The sequence below is a fragment of the Pseudopodoces humilis genome, chromosome 3 (assembly GCF_049639895.1).
Source record: "Pseudopodoces humilis isolate 2021_Gansu_Grassland_sample_001 chromosome 3, ASM4963989v1, whole genome shotgun sequence".
Classification (NCBI taxonomy): Eukaryota; Metazoa; Chordata; class Aves; order Passeriformes; family Paridae; genus Pseudopodoces; species Pseudopodoces humilis.
In genome coordinates this window covers 48719383-48744744 of record NC_142202.1, presented here as the reverse complement: position 1 = coordinate 48744744, position 25362 = coordinate 48719383, and the positions used below count along the sequence as shown (strand labels likewise).

Here is a 25362-nt window from a genome sequence, read left to right as displayed (position 1 = left end):
TAAGTAAAATTGTGGAATGACGAGGAAAAATTCATAAAACAACAAACAAAAGATGACAACTTGATTAAACAGGTGTTTTCTCATGAAGAATTTTGCTTTTAATGAATTCAAGATTTCTGGGGTGGTGGTGGGCAAGTGTTTGACTAATTTATTTATTTATTTATTTATTTATTTATTTATTTATTTAAAATCCATGACTGATACCTTGTTTATGCCTCTAAAGCTTTATAAGGGAAAGAAGCAAATCCCTTTTTATATATTATTGCTTTTTCATATTTTCATGTCATCTCATCTTTTTTTATAATAACACTTTTTTCTTACTATTGTAGGCAACGAGAGCTTAGAAGAAAACTATGTGCAGGACAGTAAAATGGGATTTGTCATCAATGCAATATATGCTATGGCTTATGGGCTGCAAAATATGCATCACTCCCTTTGCCCCGGACATGTTGGACTTTGTGATGCTATGAAGCCAATTGATGGCAGCAAGCTCTTGGAGTTCCTCCTCAAATCCTCATTCATTGGTGTGTCTGGAGAAGAAGTTTGGTTTGATGAAAAGGGAGATGCCCCTGGAAGGTAAAGAGGCTTCATCTCAACTAATTAAACCAGAGGGTGGGAAGTGGGAATGTTACTCTGTTTGGTGATGTAGATTTCTTTGGCTTTTTTTTCTGGAACATGAAGCATGGACCAGTCTTTCCAACAGCCAAGAATAACACTGGTAACACATGGTATCTTATATTGGGACAGGAAGTACAGTATAGCCTAAAAATTTCTAGTGCTGCAGGAGATGACAAACCTTGTTACTCACAGACTTCAGGTGTGAAAGGTACTATTGGGTCTCAGCACCAGGGTTTTAGTATGTATAAAGCCTAATGGCAATTACTGGAATTTAATGAAGCGTTTACCTGATGTAGTTTTGAATAGAGGGCTGTAGAGAACATCCTTTTCCAACTGCTGAAACCTTGCCAGGGTGTTGATTGGTAAGCTCCTTTATGATCTCCTTAATTTGTTTCACTCCAAATAGAATTAGATCAGTCCCAGAATTTAAAGATAGCTCTGTGTAGAGTAGGAAAAATAATAGGGTTTTTTTTGTCAGAAGTTTCTGTGTTTCACTCGTTTGGGTTCTGTCCCCAGGCATGGCAGCTGCTATAGTTTACCCCCCACAGCAGACATGTACAGGTACAGGATGTCCCCAAGCAGTGGGAAAAGCAGCACCTTTGTGGACTTGGATATCACCTTTGTTTCTCTTATGGGAGCACACTGACAGAGATCTTTCCTTTAGTTTTGTGGGTTCTATTTTAACCCATGGATTTTTTTTGTTTGTTTGCTTTCTTTTTTATAAATACATTTAATTCAGCTGCTGAAGTACAAAATCCATTATTAATTGAAACCTACCCAGGGATTGCTTCACTGAAGTTTGTTTTCCTACTGTTGTTAAAGTGTTATAAAAGGCTCTCTCACTCCATCTTTGGGCTTATTGCATAAGTGCATCTGAGTGCCAACACCACACAAAGGGAGGGCTCTGAAGCAAACAAAGAATTTTTATGTCTTCTCATGCCTCCAAAGAGTATTCATAAGACACAGTGGTCTTGAAGCACCTCTTATCTCCAGTACTAGGTTTTATTATCAAGATGGCCAATGTTTTACCATTTCCTATATTGTTATGGGTTTTTTTCTATTGTCATATGTCAGCAGTACATACATCTAAACAGTTTGTTACATTTAATTAACAAAAAAAAGCTAGTTAGTTAGTTTGGTCTTGTTGAATGTCGACTTCAGAAATATTTTAGATACAGATCAGTTAGGTCAGGCTTTGAAAGCAGGAGCAAGCAATTTCCTTACATTTGAACACATACTTATCGACACAAATGCATAAATCAAGTCTTTGCACATATAATTTAGATAATACAGAGAAATTACAGCTTAGTATAGCTTTATGCTTTTTGCACACTATTTGTGTCCATAAAAGCATTACTCCAGCTTTGCATATGCTGCATTTTCTGTCTCTTAGCTATTTGGTTTGATGTTTAGATGTAATTTTCCAATTTTAGCCTAATTCTTACTTATTATTTTGTCACCCAAGAGCATTTCCACAACTCTCATCAGTACCAAGCATAGAATTAGATTGAACAGTTGCTGAATTCAAAACATAAGAGAGTTTATATCAGGATATTTCTCTGTGTATGCCAGAGTGATAGAATTTATTCCATCAATCATTTTGGTCTATAGCAAGGTTCATATTTATTGATTTCCTGGCCTACTTAGAATTTGATAGGTTATTTTAGGTAGGGAGAGGTTTTTTTTTTATGGTTCCTCATTTATATTTTCACAGTTGGAGCTAGCAAATTTGGGCAAGGAAATTCAATTAACCTTTTTGTTATTCATTCTGTGATCCTTGGATCAATCTGTGGCATTTATGACACAAATATGTATGGGCAGTATATATGGGCAACGTCATATCAGAGAATGGCTATGTGCATATGAACTGTGATCTGCACAGTCAGATCTGTCTGATCCTTGTGTCTTGATCCTTGTCTGGTCTGTTATCTGTCAGATCCCTGTATGGCAGAATACAGTAGTATAACAGAATTGTCTGTAGCTTCAGACTGGCTGTTTGTGTTCCCACAGCTTCATGTGGAAAGTCTCTTTGTGGATCAGTGAAAAGACCATAGCACTGTGTCAATACCCAAAAGGGTTTTTGTACCTCAGCAAAATGGAAAGATAAACACCACATACAACACCTAAATATAGCAAAGTCTGCCTGCTACGAAATTCCTTAATTTTTTGCTCTTCTATGCAAGTGCAAGAATGTCACACAAATGCGTGAAATTTTTTAGATATCCTGTCCTCAAATCACGTGGACAAATCAACTTCACAAGGTGGAATAATATTCATTCTTAGAAGGTAGCAACCTTTCTCATAATTTTCAAAATCTGTGAGGTTCTTTGAGCAATTAGCTCCCACAAACTTCTAATTGTCATCATCATGAGTAGTGCAGATAGAGTTGCCTGTAGTTATGTTTGTCTGGCCTTCCCATAATCTCCTGTTTTAAAACCTGTACAGCTTCATGAAACCTTAACCATTTGTTTAGAGACAATTGTTTCTCTATCTCAGGCTCAATTCATGTTTTCAAGGTTTTATCAAAATGAGAGTGGAAAACACAAAGCATGTAGCCAAACGTGTATTTCTTCTGTGAAGAATCTTTTCTTTGAATATCACTTATGCAGAAATATGAAGCAAGCTTTTATTGGAAGGGCAAAAATGCAGTCATTTAGCTGGCTGCACTGCCTCTGAGAAAAAATGGCATGGTTGTAAGTCTGGAAATTCAGCTGTATGTGTTCACTACACTGTCATTAAGAACATGCTGGTAAATTTGCTGCACTTTTAGTTTCATTGAGTAGCTCACATTTCCTTTCCCTGTAGCAATCATATCACTCAAATTTCCAGAAATGGCTGGAGAAAGTGTGAAGGATGCAATAGTCAACACAATATCCTTCTCTGGCATACAGAGATATCTTTTTTAGATCTGGTCTATTCTAGGCAATTGCCTCCTTTTACCTTGTGGTTGGTATGAAGAACCTTACCTCTCTAGAACAAATGACTTGCATAGACCTCTGACCAGAAAATGCTTTGTGACAACAGACAGGAGAACTTTCAGACCCTACAATGAACCTTTGATAAGTGCAGAAATGCTGAGGTTCACAAACTAAGAGAAAAATTTCTCGTAACTAACATTTCATCTTAACAAGACTTGGACTTAGAATCATGTAAGCCTATTTAGTTCAAAATTTCTAATAGTTCAGGTTTCAGTCATGGTAACATTACTGACTCCAGTGCTTCGAGTAAAAGTCAAATTTTGCCTTATGCAAAGCATTCAAACTTGAATGCAAACTTTTTTTTTTTTTTTTCAAATATGCATTTTTGGTTTGGAGTTCATGGGTGGTTATTTCATCCATTTTCATCCCAGCATTGCTCAGAATTGCTCTTTTCCGTCCTGTCTTCCAGGATAGCAAACATCAGTACCAGTCTGGTATTATGGCTATGGAAAAAGGTAACTTCAGCTATCTCAGATTAATTAAAGTAGGAGTGTGCCTGTGACCATCTGATTTATATTCTGGCTTGCCTTACAAGTAACTTGTTCATATGACACCACCTATTGGGCCATACAATTTCCCGATATACCAGAGAGCTTGTTCTTATATTGAAAGAAGGATTAATTTTCTTATGCCCTGAATGTTTTCATGGCTTCTTTAAATGCTGCTGTGTGTGTGAAATACAACTGCTTCCAAGAAGTCTCACTCTCTGAGAGCTTCACAACTCTTGGCAAACCCACTTCTTTTGGGGTCATAATTTTTAGCATGGAAAAAGCCCAAAATTGTTAAAGTTATCCATACGTGAGCAAGGGGATGGGAGGACGTATTCCAGCACTGAATTTGTCTTTGCTCGAAGCGCAGACTTTTCATTTGGAAAAATCAGGAAAGGATAAAGAACTTAAGCACGTCTCCATATACCAATTGTATTTGCTAGACCACATATTTCCTATTAAAATTCAAGCTGCAGATCAAAGCTGAAAACATTGTACTACAATTTGTCATAATGCATGACTGTGTAAGAGCTTTTAATCTACATACTTTATTCTTTGACAGGTAACCTATAGGAAGGGGAATAGTATTACAGGAACACAAGAAAAACTCTTAATTGATGTTGCATTAATGTCACTCTGTGCTTTGTGATGTATTTTTGTGAAAATGAAAAAATGTGTGTGGGCTCAAAAATTCCATTAGGGGAATGTGAGGTTTTAATAATTTTTTATTCCCCTTCCTGAACTAATTTTCCAGCCCAGAGTAAATGATTTTGTATCAGTCTAATATAAGGTCAAACTAAAATCCAAATACATTTTCCTTGCTAGGAAGAGGCATGCACATTTCTGCTGAGCTTTAGTCCTGTCTGTTGAGTATCAATTATGAAATGCTTGACTCTCACTGCTTCTTGTTATCCTGATTCTTCACAAGCCTGGAAACAGCATTTCTTTTTTTAGGTACTTCCTTTAGAAGAACTGGAATATGAGAAGCAATTGTTCGTTAATGAACTTGAAATTTACCCCTTTCCTAAGCAATGCCTTGATTAGTGGCCAATTCCCAACCAGTGGAGCTGCCTCCTGCCTGGAGCTCCATTGAACTCAGTGGCAGGGGTCCCTTTTCACACTTGATTCAGCGGAGCTCTGCAGTGGCACTGGCATTATCTGAGAATGCATATTTGCGAAACCGAGGTCTAATTACAGCTGTAAATATGCATTTCTTTAAATCATCTTTAACTAAACTTAAAAGAGACTTAGAAAAGAAAAGGCTTAGTTAATGAAATTAACTCCGCTCCACTCTAGAGAATAATTCTAGCATCTCTTCCCTCTGTGAAGTGCAGAGATTTGAAATTTTGCATATTTGAACATCAAAATGGAAAAATAAAAATGGATGTCTCTCTTTGCTCACAACCAAACATCCCAATTTTATTTATGGCTCATAGTTTGCTTAGCTTACCTTTCATTCTTAAAGCACATGCAGATTAACAGCACCCATAACAAAAGGTTTTTTCTCTAGAGACTGAGGCAATCCAGTACAGAAAAGCAAGGCAGTAAATCCCAGGCTTGGAAAATATAAAATCCTTTGTTATTTTCAGCTCTAATGCTGATTCCTTGTTCTCAATGCTCTTTCTCTTTCCATTTATTAAACAAAGTCTTCCCCCTTCTCATCTTAAGAGATGAGGCTGTGGGTTTAGCCTCTTTTGTGGTTCTTCCTCTCTTTACACACTCCAAAATTCATTCTCCCATTCCTGATTGTTTACTACTAAGAATCAAGCTACATTCTGTGTGTAGAAGAATGAATATAATAATTATCTATAAGGGATGTACACACATCAGGTCCAACACATTGAAAGCAATGGGGTAGGCTGGATGTTTATTGTAGCAGTTTTTTATGCTTCCCTAACCTTATTCTTGGGAAGTGCTCTCCTACTTGCCTAGGGTGAGGAAGTAAATGTTGTGACTGAGGTGCTAACTTTTCCTGACAGAATGGCTGGGCTGCACAATATGAATGGTCGAATTTAGAGCTTACAGCTAACTTACAGCAAACCAGTTAGGTTGGTTTGAGCATTTCTGCTCAGGAGCTCCCAGCAAGGGCTATATTACAACCTGCCTGCATGGAGACACCAAGTGAAGGTTAAAGAAGATTTGAAAAATGATTTGAAAACACAGCATCCAGACATTGCCTACATGTGCATCTTCAGCAGAGTTTACTGTCTTTGGTGTGTAGTTCCTCCTGGACACACAACCTTTTCCCCACGGTTTTATGCAAGCAAGGCAGGCAATCAGCAATTGTGTGTCAATCAGAGCTGACACTTCCTGTGATTCTGCTGCAAATCCTAAAGGATTTGGGGTTGTTGTGAAAGCCAAGTCCCTGGTATTAAGGGATAACATGACTATTTAGAGGAAGAAGAAGAAGACCAAGGTAAATTTTTGTCCTTTATGTTGCAGGACAGTGACTCATTGTTTTTTCCTTGCAGATATGACATCATGAACCTACAGTACATAGAGCCCAACCGGTATGACTACGTCCTCATCGGGACCTGGCACGAGGGTGTGCTCAACATTGACGACTACAGGATTCAGATGAATAAGAGCGGAATGGTCCGATCCGTGTGCAGCGAGCCTTGCCTGAAGGGCCAGATTAAGGTGTGCCTCAGACACTTACTTTGTGCTATAGAAATATGAATATCCAATCAGTGTTTTTTCCTAAACCCAAGCAAGCCCCTTTCAAGCCAATGAATGGGTGGGACTTCCTTTCCTTCAGGAAAGCCAAAATTATGGCAAGACTCATAGATTAATATCTTTAACACTCTATGCAGGCCCATGTTCTCTAAAATTACCCTTTGTAGGGATGCAGAAACTTCCAGTGTGACAGAATTTGAATTTCATTTTATGTGAGAAAGATTTTCACTTAGTCATTGCCTACAACATTCAGTGGCTGTGATTCACCTGGGGGCTGATCTTGAAACCTTGGGAATCCAGTATTTTGTTCCAGCAATTACACCTGCAAAAAAAAGTTGAGAAAAAAACAACTGAACAACAAACCCTGCACCTATTTGTATCTAATGTTCACAACAGGACTAATGGAAACACAAATGAAATCACTCTGTGTTCACCAAACAGTAGCACCTGCATCAGGCTACAAATAATTTGCTACCAGTCATGTCTGGATGACATAAAGACGTTTCACCACTATCAAAATCGATGCATTAAGTTTAAAACAGAAAGATGCCAATTCAGCAAAATCTCCTTAGAGCAGACCTTCCTTTCTATTTTCATTTAATAAGCACATTTGCAGCTTTTTTATTTCTATATTGCTACTCTAAGCAATAAGTGACTGATGATTTGGCAAAGGCATAGTGACATACTCCAACATCTTGGAGGAGAAACATTATTGGTATTTACCACCCTCCAAAACATCTTTTCCCTGTTTTTGAGATTGTGCAGTTTGTGTATGTGTGTATATGTAAACACCATGCATACAAAATGCCAGCTTCAGCTCTCATTGAAGTCTATTGGACTCTCTCCACAGACTGCATGAGGAAATGTTAACAACGAGAAAAAGCCCACAAAGCCAGTATTCAATAAAACAAACATTTTGTATTTCACTACTTACTTGTCTCTGCATATAGATGGAGAGGAAGATCTGGAAGAAAAGGCTGGATTCCTCCTTCCTGGCAAACAAGGCCAGAGTCTTTGTGAAAGCCCTAGGAGCCAGAGATACCCTTAATCTTTCTTCCAGCCTCAGGGTAATGAAACTAGGAATCAAGACAAGAAAATAATCTTTTCAGCATTGGATCATTACATTTAGCAGCCCTCACAGCAAATAAAGTTTTCAGGGACATTTGTCACTGAAAGAGGTGTTCCAAAGCATGAGGTTGGTCATTGCTTAATTTTTTTTCTGCTAGAACACAATAGAACCTTTAAGCAAGACGTTTTGTAATTCGTTCTTATTTTAATTTCTATTTACACTTGTGTAGTGAGCCCCAAAGAGACTTCCACATAAATTGGAACGTATGTGTATGTGAATGTGCTTGTGTGTACATGTATATATATATATGTATATATATATATATGTACATTAATTACTCCATGTTATAAGCTTTGACTTTGTTTACTGCTTTTTACTATGCAGTAGACATTAAGTGTGGGCTGAGCTGCTTGTCCTGCCCTCTGCCATGTCACAGATTAAGTCTCAAGTTTGATTGAAAATATGGCATTCACCATGCCTCTGTACCAGAGAGAAAATGGTTTTAACTCAGAACAGCTCTCCCCAAAACAAAATAAAATTTTGAGGTTATCCTTGAACTCCTAAGCACAAATTTCAGTACAAGGATTGATACAAAATCATGATACATGTTTTCTAGCTGTTTGAAATGTGCCATACACAGGAATCCTGTAATGTTTTAAACAGTTTATTGTGTTATGTGTTTGTTGGGGGGTGGTGGTGTGTGCCTCCTTGTTGTCTGATAGAGGATCAGAACCAAGGATATATTTTGTATTGCAGGTGATCAGGAAAGGAGAAGTGAGCTGCTGCTGGATTTGCACTGCTTGCAAGGAGAATGAATTTGTTCAGGATGAATTCACGTGTAAAGCCTGTGAGCTCGGCTGGTGGCCAAATGCTGACCTGACAGGTAAGGATGTGTCCCTCCAAACACATTGTTTTTCTACAGGGCACAAGGAGAATGCTGTGTGCTGGACAGTAAGGTGGCAGCATGCAGAGATATTAAAGGTTCATATTTGGACACACATTCCAGAGCAGTTTAGGGTGACTCTTTCAGCTAGTGCAACTGCAGAGACAATAAATACAGCAAAATTTCCACCAAGAAGAAATATTATAGTCTGTTCCTTTCCTTCATTTAGCACAAGTATTAACAAAGCTGTTAAGACTGTTAATGAACTCAGCAGCATTTGCTGCAATTTAGCAGTGACTATCACAAGAGTTCAGTGCATTCTTGTCATATCGACTTGATACTCTTTTCTGATCATTTTTACCATGCAATTAGTAGCACTTTATCTGGGATTTCAGGACCTTCAGTAACTGATTACTGGACTCTGGTACAAAGATCATTCTCACTGCACCCACCAGCAAGAGGAATTTCAACAAAATCCTAAGAAAGGGTGTGTGGAAAGAGTTAGAGTTGGTCTCCCTTGTGTATATGCTTTGGATGAGTTGCATGCTTTGGCATCCTTCTGTTTATTTTTTACCTATCAAGGTCAAGCTGCACATCTGCTCTGAGCTTGGCAGCAACCATTACCCCAAAGAAATAGCTACAACACATTGAGAAGCGTCACCCTGACCTTAACATTTGCTTTGTACCACTGTGAAAGACTAGAGGCACCTCTGTCCCATGTCACTTCTGCAAATCTTGGATGCCAGCATTCAGCAGGGCATCATTCCTAGTCAGAGAAACAATCTGATCACCTAGCCAAAGATCAAATGTGTAACTGAACACATCTTTGTCCTTTACCATGACTGGCTGACAGATAGATGTTTCTGCAACATTTTGCACATAGACAAAATCCTCAAACTTCAATTCCATGAGATACTTCGAGCTAGTAACTGAAGCCAAATGAGCTCTCAGAGCATGTATTTTGAAAGGGAAAGATAGTCACTTCTCTGGGTAAAAATACATTATTAATCACAAGAGACTGGGAAAAGTGACCCATTGTCTGTCGGTTTTCTATGGAAAATAAGTTATGGTCACATCCCAGATGTGTGTCTATATTCCAAACCTCCCACTCCCACCACCCTGCCCTGCCCCTGCTCTGGTTTGCAGGTAAACTGACAAACAGATTTGTCAAGATACAGAAATCTCAGTAATCATTCAGACCCTTCAAGTTTCATGTCAGTGGGCTGCCAGGAGAGAAGTTAATGAAAAATACATTCTGTAAGGGCCCAAATAGTGGAAACACATGTGGTATTAATAGAAACCAAAAAGTCCACAGAAACTTTCAGAAGTGTCCTGACCATTTGAAAAGCTCGTATTTAATTCCTGCCCCTAGGACAGCAGCATCTGCTAATTTTAAAGCAGTTATCCGTACACAGACAGGTTTTGCTGGTCTTGGAGGTTCACAGAATTGTTTATATCCACTCTTCAGGGAAGAAAAAGGGATTTATTGATTAAAAAGAAGCCAGAATAAAAACCTGGTGAGAGATCAATATGTACTTGAGGGAATATGGTTCAGTGCTACCAGCTGCTCAGAGTAGCTCAAAAGGGGTCATGTCAAAATGACAGGCACTGCTGAAAAGAGTTGCGGAAAGAATCAGTGCTGGAAAAAATCTCTGGGGCATGTTGCAATCTATTAACTTTTAATGAAATCAGTAGATGACCTGCTGATTTGTGTTTCTTCTCAGCAAGGAGACTGGACTGCTGCTGTTCTAAAATCACAGTAATGTCAGCCAAATAACAGCATAGCCATCATCAACTTATTTCCTAGAGAACATTGAAATGGCAGTCTGCTCCTGCACAGCTTCTTCAGTCTGTCTTATTGAAGAAAAACCTTATTTTTTTAATCCCCTAAAATTGATTTACTTGAACTATACTACAAAGTACAAAGCTGTGAAAGGAAGCTGATGCCATCTTCATCTTTAAAAGAAGGTGATTTATCTAGATGAACTCTGTCTCTTGGACTTTGTGGGAGTCACCATTGGTATGATTTAATTTGGAATTCTCTTTTCTTGCCAGGACTCTCATCAAACATGTTTTTATAGCTTGATTTTATGTGTTATATTCATGCCCTGACAGTCACCATAGCATCTAGACACAGACAGTAATATCTCACAGTGTAGATTGTTTTTCCCTTTGCCTTAAATCTTAAATGCTAAACATATATGTGGTTTTAGATTCATTTTCCATCACAGATGGAGGCTCTAAAATCCTTAATCCTTTTGAGAAACATGAAGCACATACTAACCTATTTCATACGACATGCTTTTCAAGGTGCTCATTTTCTCCATTTGAAATCAGTCTGTCTTGCTCAGTGTTAATTTCCTGATATTTCAATTTTATTTTTAAACATACACAATTTTTTTTTGATTGCTTTCCTTAAATATTAATTCAGTGAAGTGGACTCAGCAGGCACAAAGGATTTCTCACCACAGATGATGAGAACCTGAGCTGAGAAATAGCCACTAATGCCGGTACCTTAGACCTTGTGCCAAGAGAAATCTTTTATAGTACCAGAATATAGTATAAGAAGGATGAAAGTCAAGCTAGTAAACTCAGTTTACACATAAATTATCTTAAATAAGCAATAAAACAAGATTGTGTAGGAAGTTTTATAGTTTTATGAAAAAAATCATAAGGTTTTGGGGCCATTAGTTACTTGGGATGTGTTAATGACCTCAGAAAACATCATAGATAATTTTATTGTCCTTGCACTATGAATATAGTAATTAAAAAAAAAACTGATTAGCCTTCTGATCTTGGAAATTATTCACAGTTAAAATGCAGGGGAAATAGTACGTGAAAACTATCAGACAGTTTTTACCAGAAAATTGTAACTGTGAAGCTTTTGCTCTAATTTTTTTGAGGTTTGAGTTAGTTGCTGAGGGGGCTTTTTTTTTATTTGTTAGTTGGTTTGAGGTTTTTGTTTGTTTGGGGATTTTTGTTTACTTTTGTTAGGTTGGTTTTTGTTTTGTTTTGTTTTATACATGCATGCACAATTTCCTGGGTATCATCTCCCAGTCTCAGTGGGGTTCCAGAGCCCACTTTCTCCTAGCTGGGAAATGACCCACCTTCACATGTGCTGACAACCAACAACTGTTAGCTGATGATGAGCATGTAGGGAACTTTTTGCAGTTTGTACAATATGTGGTTTTGGGGCTTGCTGGTGCATAGGAATTGCACTGGTTTAATGAAACTTTTCTAAGCAAATCTTACACAGGATAAGCTTAAAGCAAACGATAGGCTTAACTATCATGTTGCATCTGGGTTAAGCCCCTGAAGTTTAAAATGGAATAATGTATATCTTGATGTTGTTAAGCTTGAAGTCCATATTGAAACTTAACCCTTCCAAGGACCACTGACCAGATTCTTGTATGAGAGGAGCTTCACATGTATTAATCAATGAGCAGGAGTTTCTGATCTTTAGTCTTTTATTAAATCATAAAGGAGCCAGCTTCCAGTCAGGGCTGCCGAGGCCAACAGCCAAAGGCTCACACTTCTAATAAAGAGGTTTTCTTTCATATTTCATCACGAAAGTACTGGTTAGAAGTACAGGTTTCCTATCTGAGTCTTGAGCAGACCATGTTGAGCAAAATAATTTTTTTTATAAAATTTTCTCTTTATTTTATAATATTTTCTTTATTAAATAAGAGCTCTGGTAGCCACTGTTATAATTTTTATTCTTTTTGATGCTACAGGTGTTTCTAACAGCAGCATCTGTAGTTAAGTTGCCTTGGACACAAAGCCTACAGAATTATAAAATCTTCTTCCAGTTCATATGACATTGGGAGACATTAAAAGCTCAAGCAGAAATTTTCCATGTCAAGACTTTGCCTTGGGCTGATCTCTTTTTTTGTTGTTTTTTAATTAAAAAAAAAATATTTCTTCTGTTTCTCAAAATGAGGTTACAGTAAAACTGTTCAACCCTGATTTAGATCTTGTCTTACTTCAAAATTATTTGGAAGGAAGGACTTCACATTACAGTACAGATATCTACATTACAGTAGAGGTATCTGTTGGTAGTTTTGTGTCATCATATGGAAGATGCATATAAATTAGGCAAAACTGTGGGACTCGGAAGCTTTTAGTTCACAGATGGTTTCTGCAAATACACTCCACACTGAGGAGGAAGGGACTGAGCACGACTTTTGCCATTGCAATATCAGGGCCCTTGTTAAGATCTAGCAGCAAAAATGAGAGGAAAAGATGCCTCTTTCACAAGCTTTTCCCTGTTCTTTTCAGCCATGTCCAACAACTCAGATAGACAGAGTTCATGAGCAGCCAGTTCAGGATGAGAAAAGCTGGACCAGAAGTTTATAATGAAAACATCTGGGTGGAGAGGTGGCTAGAAAAAACCTGAACTGTAAGGTGAACTGAGACAGGGATGGTGAGGGACTGGGAGGAAAGATACTTGAGAGGTGGGGGAAAGGCAGAAAAGGTGAGCTGTGTCTAAGAGAAACTGGAGGAGGACAGAGACAAGAAGTGGAAGAGGCCATGGATACTTCCTCTGGGATAAAGAAACGTGTTAAAAGCATTTTGGAACTATTAAGTCAAGAACAGAAATTAGAAAATGCCATAATGAAAGTTGTCCATAACAGCTTCACAACCATAACATCTTATTAACACATAGGATTTTATTTTTTCTGTAGTGTTTATTGCTGGTATTACTTCTTCAGCACAGTGAGGAAGATACCCAGAGCTTCCTTTAATTTGAGTGTGGGAGAGAGCAGTTAAGTACCATCTCAACAGACACCTATGTTTGCACGTCTGTACTAGTCAGAAAGGAGACTCTTTCCCATTTTTATCTCAAGGCATGCATATTCTGTGGGTTTGACTTTTCCAAGAGAATTAAGTTATATTATTTAGTGGGAAAACAACAAGCAGAGGGTTTGACAGAATAAGAGTAAGATAATGTGGAGAGAAATAAAGCAGAAATGTACTAAGAAGGTACAGTATCTATGATATAATTCCATTAAAATTTTGGGTTTATTACCATTTTTCTGTCCATAGACCTCTGATTAATTTATATTATTTATAAAATCAATCTCAAAAAAAATTGTAGTAGATCTAACTATGGTGATTGTGGTATGATTAAATAAATTAATCTGAGGAGGTAAAAAACCTACCCATTTGTAACAATGCTTTCCCTGCTGAAATGAAGAGATGATGGTGAGTTTGTCTGGCTTCTGTTCCCAGCTGTGCCTTTGGTGTGTGGGGCTTGTTATCAGGTATCTCTGAAAGCAGATATTTCCAAATCTAATTTCCTGTTTCAGCATCATGAGAAAATGTTTGGAACACCCAAAAAAAAAATGTTTTTTGAACATATTTAATCCAAACTTTTCCATGATGCAGTTCACTCCTTTGTAAAATGGTTTTAATAAGTCATGTCGCACAGACACATGCTAACATTTGGCTTATACTGAGATCCAGCAAAAAGAGTTCTTCCAGAGCTGCCTTTCTAATACTCTGTTTCTCTTCTGTACACTGCAGGCTGTGAACCCATCCCTGTAAAGTATCTCCAGTGGAGCAATATAGAGTCTATTGTGGCTGTGGTCTTTTCCTGCCTGGGGATCCTGGTCACCATGTTTGTCACCCTTATCTTTGTGCTCTACAGAGACACCCCTGTTGTCAAGTCCTCCAGCCGTGAGCTCTGCTATATAATCCTGGCTGGCATCTTTCTGGGTTACGTCTGCCCTTTCACCCTTATAGCTAAACCCACCACGACATCCTGCTACCTCCAGCGCCTTCTGGTGGGCCTCTCCTCCGCCATGTGCTATTCTGCCCTCGTGACCAAAACCAACCGCATCGCCCGCATCCTGGCGGGCAGCAAGAAGAAGATCTGCACCCGCAAGCCCCGCTTCATGAGCGCCTGGGCCCAGGTGGTCATCGCCTCCATTCTCATCAGCGTGCAGCTGACACTGGTGATCACTCTGATCATCCTGGAGCCCCCCATGCCCATCCTCTCCTACCCCAGCATTAAGGAAGTTTACCTTATCTGCAACACCAGCAACCTGGGTGTCGTGGCTCCCGTGGGCTACAATGGACTCCTCATCATGAGCTGCACGTACTATGCCTTCAAGACTCGCAATGTGCCCGCCAATTTCAACGAGGCCAAGTACATTGCATTCACCATGTACACCACTTGTATCATCTGGCTGGCCTTCGTGCCCATCTATTTCGGGAGCAACTACAAGATCATCACCACCTGTTTCGCGGTGAGCCTGAGCGTGACGGTGGCTCTGGGGTGCATGTTCACTCCTAAGATGTACATCATTATAGCCAAGCCTGAGAGGAATGTCCGCAGTGCCTTCACCACCTCAGATGTGGTGCGTATGCATGTCGGGGATGGCAAGGCACCTTGCAAGTCCAACACTTTCCTCAACATATTCCGGAGAAAGAAGCCAGGGGCTGGAAATCCAAAGTAAGTGGATTGACCTGCAGGTACACATCTATCTGTATATGTCCTCTCTTTGCCATCCTCCCTTGGTTGACTGTAGTCTGCTGAATAGTAAGGTATGTAACAGTTTTTCATCTCATGTGTAGCAGAGAAGGTGGAAATGACCCTTTAGTCCTAAGCCTCAGATGGATATTGACGTGTTGCTTACTATCTTCTCTCCTGCTCTGAAGGCAGCCCTGTACACAACTCCCTCTACCACTGGGGCAGGTCAGGCAGTGGCAGAGTAACCAAGCTCCATTTGCAGCTTCTTGCATCACACGTGTGCGTGTGACAGGGATCTCACACCCTGACATGCAGCTGCTCTGCATTATGTTCAAACTGAAGTGCTACTGCAGCCTTTTAGAAAAGAAATCTCTGTCTGAATGATTGCAAATCACATGTACTCGCCTAAGGCCACTGGAATGTGTGTGAAAGCTGAGGACTGAACGCTAGTTTTTAAGGTAGTGTATTGTGACAGTCCTCATGACAGTGATTCAAAAGCACCATGCCTGTGCTCTCTTTAGTACTCAGCATTATGAGCAATACTCTTACTCATCATTCCTGTGAATCTCTTCATGTTCTCAAACCCAGCGTTGGTGTGAAAGTTGCAGAAGTCAACCGATGGTGAAAATGAACTTGCATTCACGTCTTCAGAACTCGTTATTTTCCTTGATAATAATTAAAAGCAACCCAGATGCAGCAGAGCGGGAGAGAGAACTGCTACTTCAAGCAGCATCTCCCTGTGAGAAGCTGTCTTAAAATTTACATTCTTTATTATTTTCTTGGGTTTTAATCTTTAAAAGATATAAGCTTAGATTATTTTTGTCCCAATTGAAAAAACAAAAATAAAAAAGTATCAGTGAAACTTACATTTTTGAGCTTTCCAATAGAATTAAAATTCAGTTAATTTCCAGTTTTTTGGGATCTGCAGATTTCTCTGAGTCACTCAGGTTGGTTTTGATTCAGTTTGCATAAGAACCATCATCTGTCCTGGTGATGGAGGAAGATGATAATGTAGGAAACTCATGCTGTGATCAATTTTGTCTTAATGCTACTTCAGTACATTTTATTTTTTTGCTAGACAGGGGGTCAGAAGGGAAGGGAATGGAGACATAAGTGACCCAAATACACAGCCCAGTGTGCCACAGAGGCCAAATCAAGGCTGCTGACTCCTGAGCTAGACAGAGAGAGATCAGGGGGTGGGGAGCAGCCCTAGCAGACACCACCTGCAGGGAGATGGCCAAAACTCTCTGTAGCCCAAGAGCTTGAATTTAACGCAAATAGAAAGATGGAGCCTGGTCCACCTTCCTCTGACTCTGTGGTAGTTAGATGGGGGCTCAGACGTCTGTAACAAACTAGTGTGGTGTCCTTGCAGTGTGGTTTCTGGCCAACAGTTTCTTTAATTTGATGTCTGTCAAAAAAAAAAAGGGCTTTTGAATATTATAGGTCATCAGAAATTTAATAACTAATTCTCTGTTCTGCTTACTCTTCTTCTACCTTTATTAAAAAAAAAAAAATCAAAAAGTAATTTAAAAGATCCAAATGTGATATAGTTAGAATACAGTTCTTAATATGAGAGAATATTACATCCTGTTCAAAAGTTGAGCTTTTCCCTCATCACTGTCGCCTTTAAAACTCAACAGGGCTTACCTGAGCTTTTTAGCAATTTGTTTGTTACATAATTTTAGTGAGATATTCTTGACCTCTCTGTTAAGCCTGTGTGAGTGTTGCAAAGCAAAAAAGCTCTACAGAGTTTTAAGTTGCTTTTTCTAAGAGCTCAATACCTAGTTAATATGCCTTTTTTTACTCAGGTTAAGCGTCCATGTCTTGTATACAGCCAAATTCCCAGCTCTGCCCTAAACCTCTTGTGCAGTTACTGCATGTTCTTCACCCAAACCAACACAGGTGCAGAGGCACCCTGGGATTGTTGATGGAAAAGGACAGCGTATCTCTCTGTTCATGGGCATGAAGAACTGAAAGAAGTTCAATAGACAAACACAAAGCTTTGGAAATAAAGTCACAAGGCAAAACAAAAAGTAATTTCAGGACTTTGGAGGGGTTTTTTAGCTCCTTAGCCATTGCAAAGTTTCTGAGGACATCGTGACAACACAGATAAAAAAGGGAGTCACTGTGGAAATAAAGCAGGAAAAAGTAGAAATTGCTGCAGCCTTTGAAGCACCTAGATAACTTAAATGTGTAATCAAGGTCCTTCCTGAAACAGGACTTAAAGCTACTGGTACATGCTCAATGCCCACAGGAATGACCTCCAGACTGATTTTCAAATGTTTTGTTTGTGGTTTTTTGTTTTGCTTTTTGATTGTTTTATTTTGGTTTGATTTTGGGTGGGGTTTTATTTTTAATTTGGTTTGGTTGGTTTATTTGTTTAATTCTTTATCAAAATCTGGGATTTATTTGCCATGTTTTCAGTAATTCTAATCCCTGTAAGTATGTTTCTCTGTTTCTAGATTCTTCAATAGTCTCTCCCTGTGGCCACATTTTTCTGTCTGTAAATGGCCAGCAGTTCTGCACTCAAAAGATTTCCCTTCTAGGTGTATTCAACTATCTTGTTACGCCTTCTCTCTCTTCCTAGTTTGCTTTTTTTTTCCTGCTTTTCAGTTTTCATCTCTTTTCCTCTCTATGTCAAATCTCTGCTTAATCCATTGAATTCCAACTCCTAAACAGAAAAGGGTCATCCATCTAAATTAAACTAGTGTGGAGATACAGGGTTAAATTGAATTAGTTTTAAAAATGGAAAGTAGTTTACATTTACAAGGACAAATCAAACTTATATAAGCCTTCATAAAGCATTTTCATGCAATGTTGTGCTGTTAGTTTAACTAGTATAGCTTGGGGAAAAGAGCAAGCCAAGACATTCTTCCTTTCTCCTTCCTAAAGTAGAGCAAACAATTAACCAGGAAAGTCTATTAACATAGGATCAATTAGCCAATTCAAAACCTTCAGCTGAAAACCTCTGGTGCTGATCTAGAGGTCAGAAAAGTCATCTTGAAAAACGTCTGTCCCAGCTGCATTGCCAACAGAGTTTCAGTGAAAATAAATTTCTTAGTAACACTTGTCTTCACATAAATAATAAAGCACACGGCCTTTACTGATCTGTTGCACTCTCAAGATGGTTCAAGCAGTCTTGAGGATTTGAATTCTCTCTTACTTTGATTCAGTGAAACTACGAGCAGTTACAACCAGCATTGTTTTCCATACAGCTGGTTGGGAATTTTCCAGTGGAATATATATGTTTTCCATCAGAAAATTATGGCGTTTCAAAATGTTTCATAGAATTGGGCTTTGCTGGTAAACGTTTTCCCTCAGCCAGGGGGACATTCTTTTTTCCCATGGAGAGAGGAAGACATTTGGAAGTCATGAGGGAATCTTCCCCCAACAGTTAAAGCCTCACTTAGGCTAAGAGCATCTCCTTCATTTCCCAGGTGGATGCTCTATAACTGGATTATGTGCTGTCCAGCCTCCTTTCTGTATGTTCTTGTCCAGCAGTATTTTGGAACAGAGAAAAGAACATTATAATGCAAACCCTAGGGAAATACTTTCTATTATCCTGTGAGAGAGCTTGAATCTGGGTCTGAGGGATCCCTTGTGGTCTTCACTACCAAGCAACTGTCATTCTTTCCCTCTTGTCAAATGAATACTTAAATATGTATAAAAAATGGAGCAGCTCCATCAGGAGAGATGAAGAGAGAGTGATATCGGCTGCTTGTGTTGAAGCTTTTTGGGGACATTTATTGTTCACTTTCTGCTTGATAGTATTACAAGATCCTGGCTGTTAAAGGATGATGGCATAGCAGCATTTGTTAGGAGAGCCTTTAGCATCTATTTTTTATTTTTTCCAGATGTGAGATGGAAACTTTTGTGTATCTTGCTGTGATCTTTAGCCTTCTTGGCCACAAAAGTTATTTTGGTCTATGAGCTCGAAGAGAAGGATGTTTTTACTGTGCCTGTACAATCCCTTCCCAGAGGAAGCAGTGCTCCCTTCTGTACTACATGGAGAAAAAAGTAGCCAGTGACACTTCAGATGCCGATTCTGATGAGGGTTCAGAAAGTGCCTTCTCCAGACACTGCTTCCAATGGAGCGTACACAATGTGCAGGAGACTGAAGTCAGGCCTGCAGCCTGCAGGTCTCTTGTGTTGCTTTTCCATAGTACACACACAATTCAAATAGAGTTGAGCCACACAGCAAGGCCCACCCCTTCTCTTACGCTTTTTGTGGGTTGCAGTAGCATGAGAATGATCAGTGCTGCAGGAGTCACCACAGGGAGAAAGATTTTTTGACATTTTGTGTCTTTGGGTAACAAGCTCCAGGTCTGCTCCGTCCATCTTCACATATTAATTATTTTAAATTTATGGTTGAGATGGCAGGTTTGGTCAACATTTTACTGCATTTTGAATCAGAGTAAGTAAGGATTTAATTGTCTATATATATTATATAGCAAGATCTGAGTTAATAGGAAGCCAGTTAGCAAGACTCACTGAATGGCCAGGATTCCACATTAATGCACAGGCTATCTGCTTTCCCTTTGCAATTTTTGTATATTTACATTCAATTATTTTTCATCCAGCTGTCTGCCCTTAGAAATGAATAGCTGATTTAATGTACTTCCAAACATTTGATTTGTGATTTATCTTTTACACACATTTCAGCAGTCCATGCATCTAGACTGCTGTCACAGGCATCCAGTCTAAGCAGTATCCAGGCAGTCATCTGGCTCATGGATCTCTCAAATTTGATTAACTTTATTCCAATAAAAAATTGCAGACAACTCAACATTCCCTAGTAGCTTCTTCCTGCTTCCCTTTGTCCTTTCTCCTTCTGTGTTGGCTGCCTCCTCACCATTTTTTAACTGAGAATCAAGGTTCTCAGTAACCTTTGGTAACTCATCTGTTCCCTTAGCATGGCTTAGGGAACTGCCTGCTTTTTTGTCTTGCCAGTTCTAAAATTATCTCTCTCCAGTTATTTGTAAGTTAATGTTTCTCTTTAAACTGACTTGCTGAGTTGCCATTTCATCTTGATCAAGCTGTACTGACAAGCTGTGCTTTACTGGACTCGTTTCCCTTGGCCATTCACAGTCCACAAAGGCTTTAGGGCTCCTCACCTGCTTCATTTCCAAAGCCTCCCACAGACACATGGTGAGGGGAATCTTAGCACAAGTAAGTCCAGAAGATTTTTTTTCACTGGTTTTCATGGTGGTGGGAGGAGGCAAATGCACAATGCAGCATGGCAAGACTTGGAGCTTCCAGATGCAGAGAGTAAATGTTCAGAACACTCTGCTGTTGTTGCTGAAATGTAGGTATTTTACAGCCTGTCACTTAATCCAGCCTAACAGCCCTGTCACAGGAATAGGAGCTCAGGAGTACTCCATCTTCTCACTATTTTGTTATTATTCTGTGCAGTTAGTATTTTATCTTTAAGCAGGGTTTATAGAGGCAAGGAGGGAGAGAGAAAAGTGTGAATGGAAGACGTGAAAGCACTCTTGATGTAAGTAAAACAATGCCTTTTGTCCTGATTTCTGCAGTCTAAAGTAGGTAAAATTGAAACAAACCAATATATGTCAACCTGGCACAGCCACGGGGGGAATATTTCCCTCTGGATGAAATGTATCAAAACTTCTGAAACAAGTAAATTTAGTGGAAAGTGCAAGCAGGATTAATAATAACTGGTCACCATTGTACCTTCTCTTGTAAAAGAGAATATGAAATCCTGTGCTTCAGGACACAAGCCCAATGTGAGAAGTATTTTCTTTGGTCCTGAAGCGAGTCATCTAGCCTGCAGCACATAAGAATTATCTTTAAATGCCTCTTACGCAGATTAGCATTTTGTGTAGTTTTACCTTCCTATAGCAGTGCCAAACCAGTATAGAGATGATTGCTGAATCTAATAGGAGGTGGTAGACTTCCTTGCTTTGCAATTTAGAGAACAGATGCAGTGGGTAAACTTCTCGCATCCTGCCCCTCTGCTGCAGACGCAATAAGACAGACCCTGATTTTTACCATTACACACCTTGGAAAATACCACATTCCAAGGGACTTTCAAGAAGACCCTTAAACCTGCTTTGCCTGCACAGCCATCCTACTGAAGCTCACCCCAGAGGGAAATGGCGTATTACGAAAGAGAATTTTGGAACAGCAGTTCTGCCAGTGGGAAATTATAGAGAGATTGAAAAAAACCAACAACAACAACAAAGGCAAAATCGTACAGGACAGATTAGGTTGTTTATTTAAGCATTTTGTTGCTGTGTATCTGATCTCTCCATTAACCTCCAATAAAATACTGATACCCACACCCTGTTTTTGTGGCTGACTCTGTAGGGCAGTGGCACCATGGGACACAAGGTGCCGTGCTGATCCATGGCTTTGAGGCTCCCAGATCCCCACCAGGGCATGGGGCTCCAAAACCACTGGACATTTGGTTCGCCCTTGCATCACACCCAGGGCATATCATGGAGGAGTCTGCTTCCTTCACAGGTTGTTGCAGTTCTAGAATGGCTCCTGGTGACACAGTTGCCACAGGGAAGGCAGGTGGCACCCTGGCCTGGCCTGATCCATCTTCCTATTGCAGCCCTCCCTGACATTTTCCCAGATCCTGTATTCAGTGTAGTCCTCCACCCTTTTCTGATGTTGCAGTGCCTTTTTGGGAAAGCCTCTTGCATACTCACAAAGGATAGCTGAAGGTGTTAATGCCAAACATCTCTCTCTCAGCAGCTGGTATGTTTGTTGGCTTTGCTGGGCTGTTTACTGGTCTTAAACCATGAATGATTTTGCAGACACACAGCACTGTGACATGTAACAGCACTTAGCCAGTGGACGTCTCTTGTGGACGTGATGTGAATTTCATGTAAGAAAATACAACAAACCCAGTCAAGCTGTTCTGTCCTTGTCAGTATATTGATTTAAGTGAATATTTAAAACTCCCACAAGACAGTTACACGGTTCCAAAGAGACTCTTAGAACCAATGTTAAAGAACTGGGAAGAAACACAAAATAACAGGGGAGTGTGAAACTTAACATTGCAATAGCAATCTCTTCTAGCCCTGCTGCAGGGTTGTCTGTTAAATTTGATCTATGTAATTATATCTAATATTGTCTTCCACAGCCTTGAATTTGCATTTGATTATCATGCATACATATTGTAGTTCTGGCCCATAGACCAAAAATAAAATGCAGAACAAGGGAAAAAAGTTTCTCAGATATCACTTCCATACTTTCATTCTTTCTCATTTAAATATCTACTAAAACCCATATTTGTTTAAAAAACAGGCATGACATATGCATATATCAGATTATTTGCCAAATTGTCTATCTGTCTGTATATGTGCAAAATAACCAGTCTGGTGATATTGTTTTGTTTTTTTTTTTTAATCCTTCTAATGAGAAATAAGTGGCATAGCCTCATAAAGCACCATAAATTTTCCTTGGAAATTGTACCAGCTAAAGGGAGTCCCAGCTCAGGCATAGCTGATCACATGACATTCCTACTGCAAGATGAGGAGAAGTGGGTTAAAATATGTGCTATGATTGGGATGTTTGTGATCAAGCAAAAACTGGCAGTTCAATCTCAGTCCTCTGGGTTTGCTCCCATGGCCAAACAGAGGCTGCCTGAGACTACACTGGGGAGAAATAACTTGGAAAAGCTATGAGGCTCTGCAGTGACCTCTCAGTAAGAGCAGGGGGGTAAACCCCCCTCAGACAAAACCCAGATTATATTGAATATAGGATACCTTGCCTGCACCCTGTGCTCCCATCCAGACTTCGGCTTCTTAATCGTCTGCCAGAGCCACATTTTATGTGCATGGTCCCTTTAGATGAGAGGGCTGCTGTGTAAGGTTCTATGCAATTTCCTCCCTCTCTCACAAGTTCCCAGTTTATGGCAGTTTTGCCACTGTTTTATCAGGGGTGGTCACAGCTTTTGTTCTCCCAGGAGATTTTGACAGGACATTTATCTAAGACACTGTCTCCGAGTCCAGCCTGATTCTTACCAAAGGACTGCTGGAGAACTTCACTTTACTACTCCTTCTTTTGTTTTGCAGCTCTCAAGATGCTGAATCACAAAATGTTTTTCTGCTTGGGGGCACTGCTGTAGCACCAGGCAGCTTTGTTTAATGAATCTCAATAGTTAAGCACAATAACAAAAAGATACACAGTCACATCAGAGGGGAGCTTTACAGTTATGTACCATAATCTCTGCCTCCTGACTGAGGGGAAGCAAAGGCAGTGCTACAGAAATCCTGGGGAAAGCGAGTATCTTTCTTGGCATAAACCACAGGAATAAGGACACCACTTGTAATTTAATTTCTTGCTCGACTGGATCACTTATTACATTTCCTTGTATTTTGGTATTTGTATACATTATTCATATCCAGTTAGGATGCTGCAGAAGTGCACCAACTCAATAATGAGTGTTACAAAAAATTGTGTTCTCATGTGGGGATAAGCAAGTGTTGTTTATCTGCTTAGCTCCACACTCTCACATTGTTTTGGTTACAACTGTCTCTGTGAGGAAAACAAGGAAGAAAACTTCACCTTTAAAGAGTGTCAGATACATAAATAGGTGTTGAAGATTACATCCACTTAACCACCTAAAACCATGGATATTTCTCTATATTACATATAGAAATCAGGTTCCAACTCTCATAAGCACACCCTTAGGAATAAAAACAATCCCCAAATCCATGTGGTATGTGAGTGGTGCTCTGAAATATAAAATGGAAATAGAATAAAGAACTAAAATACAAGTCTTTTAGAGGTCATTTTAACATTTTTAAAGTCAAGAATGCAGTTTACCTCCTTTCTATTCTCAAAGTGAGATGTTTCAGCCTATGCCACTGTTGCTTACCTCACCTCAGCAGAAACAAAGGGAGCTGTGACATTTCACAAATACGTGATAAATTCATGTACAAATACTTGCTAGAATAAACATGCAGGGTGTTCTCCAAGCATTTATTCTGCAGCGGTCTCTGAGCCACCTTGTGATTTCATACATCTTTGAGCTAATTTAGGGGTGAAAAAACTTGGGTACTGAAAGATATCATGTTATATTGATATCCTCTGATATTCTTTATGTAAGAACAAGACTATAAAACAGCACAAGTATTATACACATCTATATATAGTTAATACCAGAGTTTGTTTCTTCTCTCAAATTAAGACATCTGAAAAATACCTTTGATTCATCCCAACAATTCAGTACAAAGTTACTAATGTGAAATGCAGAAGTACTACTTATTTATTTAATCCTTTTCCCTGCAAATAAGGGAAACATAAGAGGCACATAAGAGTCCAAGAAGGGGACAACACTTGCATGTCTTCTCTTTCACTGATGAGAAAGGCATTTTGCATTCTGGCTTGTCCAAGTTTATCCCTTCTTGTGATGAGCTCTCCCCTTTGTTCCGGGATGCCTCACAAAACAAAACACCTCAAGACAAACTGCAGATATTATGATCATATGCTGACAAAGCAAATGATTTTTTGCCAGACACTGTAATTCACAAATGAATCCTGTCCCCAGAGAGAGAAGATGGTCTGTCTCTGTTAAGGCAATGTAGGTGGGCATCATTCTACACCCTCTTAGAAATTAAATCTGCAGATTCAGACATGTTCATTTACAAATACCTGTCTATGGATATGATGGATATGGCAAAGCAAAGACTAACTTCTGGTGCACCACTCAGTCCAAAATCTGGGTGTAGTCTTGCTAAATGTCTGTCCCTCAGACATGAGTAATGGAGCAACTTGCTTTCTTATATTTTTTTCTTGGGGATTTAAGAGTTTGTAAAGGGAAGAGTGATGATTTTTTTTTTTTTCTTTTTTTAGCTAGTATGGAGTGATGCTTTTTTCACTTGTCTTCTGATTCTGTTTTTCCTCTGTCCCAAACACATGGAAAACTATTCACACCCAGAGCAGAGATCTGACCATATTCCCTTCTGTTCTCTATGTTCTTACCTCTGTGCCTCAAGGACTCAGAATGGGAAAATTCTTCATTGTAATATCTTTTTTTAGGGTTTTCAGACCAAGGTTTGTCTGTAGAACAGACTCCACCACACCGAGGACATATACTGTCAAAGGGTCACTAATAAACATGGCCAGCATGAGAAGCTAGGTACTCTGCTGTGCCAAAGGACTCTAAGAAACCTCTGTAAGTGTGGGTTGAAAGTATGTTG

The 25362-nt window shown here is 39.3% G+C and overlaps 1 protein-coding gene across 3 annotated transcripts in view; it reads left to right on the top strand.

Moving 5' to 3' along the window:
* GRM1 (glutamate metabotropic receptor 1) overlaps window positions 1-25362 on the top strand; it is a 184417-nt gene that overhangs the window by 138951 nt on the left and 20104 nt on the right. For all 3 annotated transcript variants that reach the window (XM_005518492.2, XM_005518495.2, XM_088053341.1), the window contains exons 5-8: window positions 330-576; window positions 6556-6724; window positions 8586-8712; window positions 14239-15169. In XM_005518492.2, the coding sequence (XP_005518549.2) occupies window positions 330-576; window positions 6556-6724; window positions 8586-8712; window positions 14239-15169 (1474 nt within the window). The remainder of the gene's footprint in view (window positions 1-329; window positions 577-6555; window positions 6725-8585; window positions 8713-14238; window positions 15170-25362) is intronic.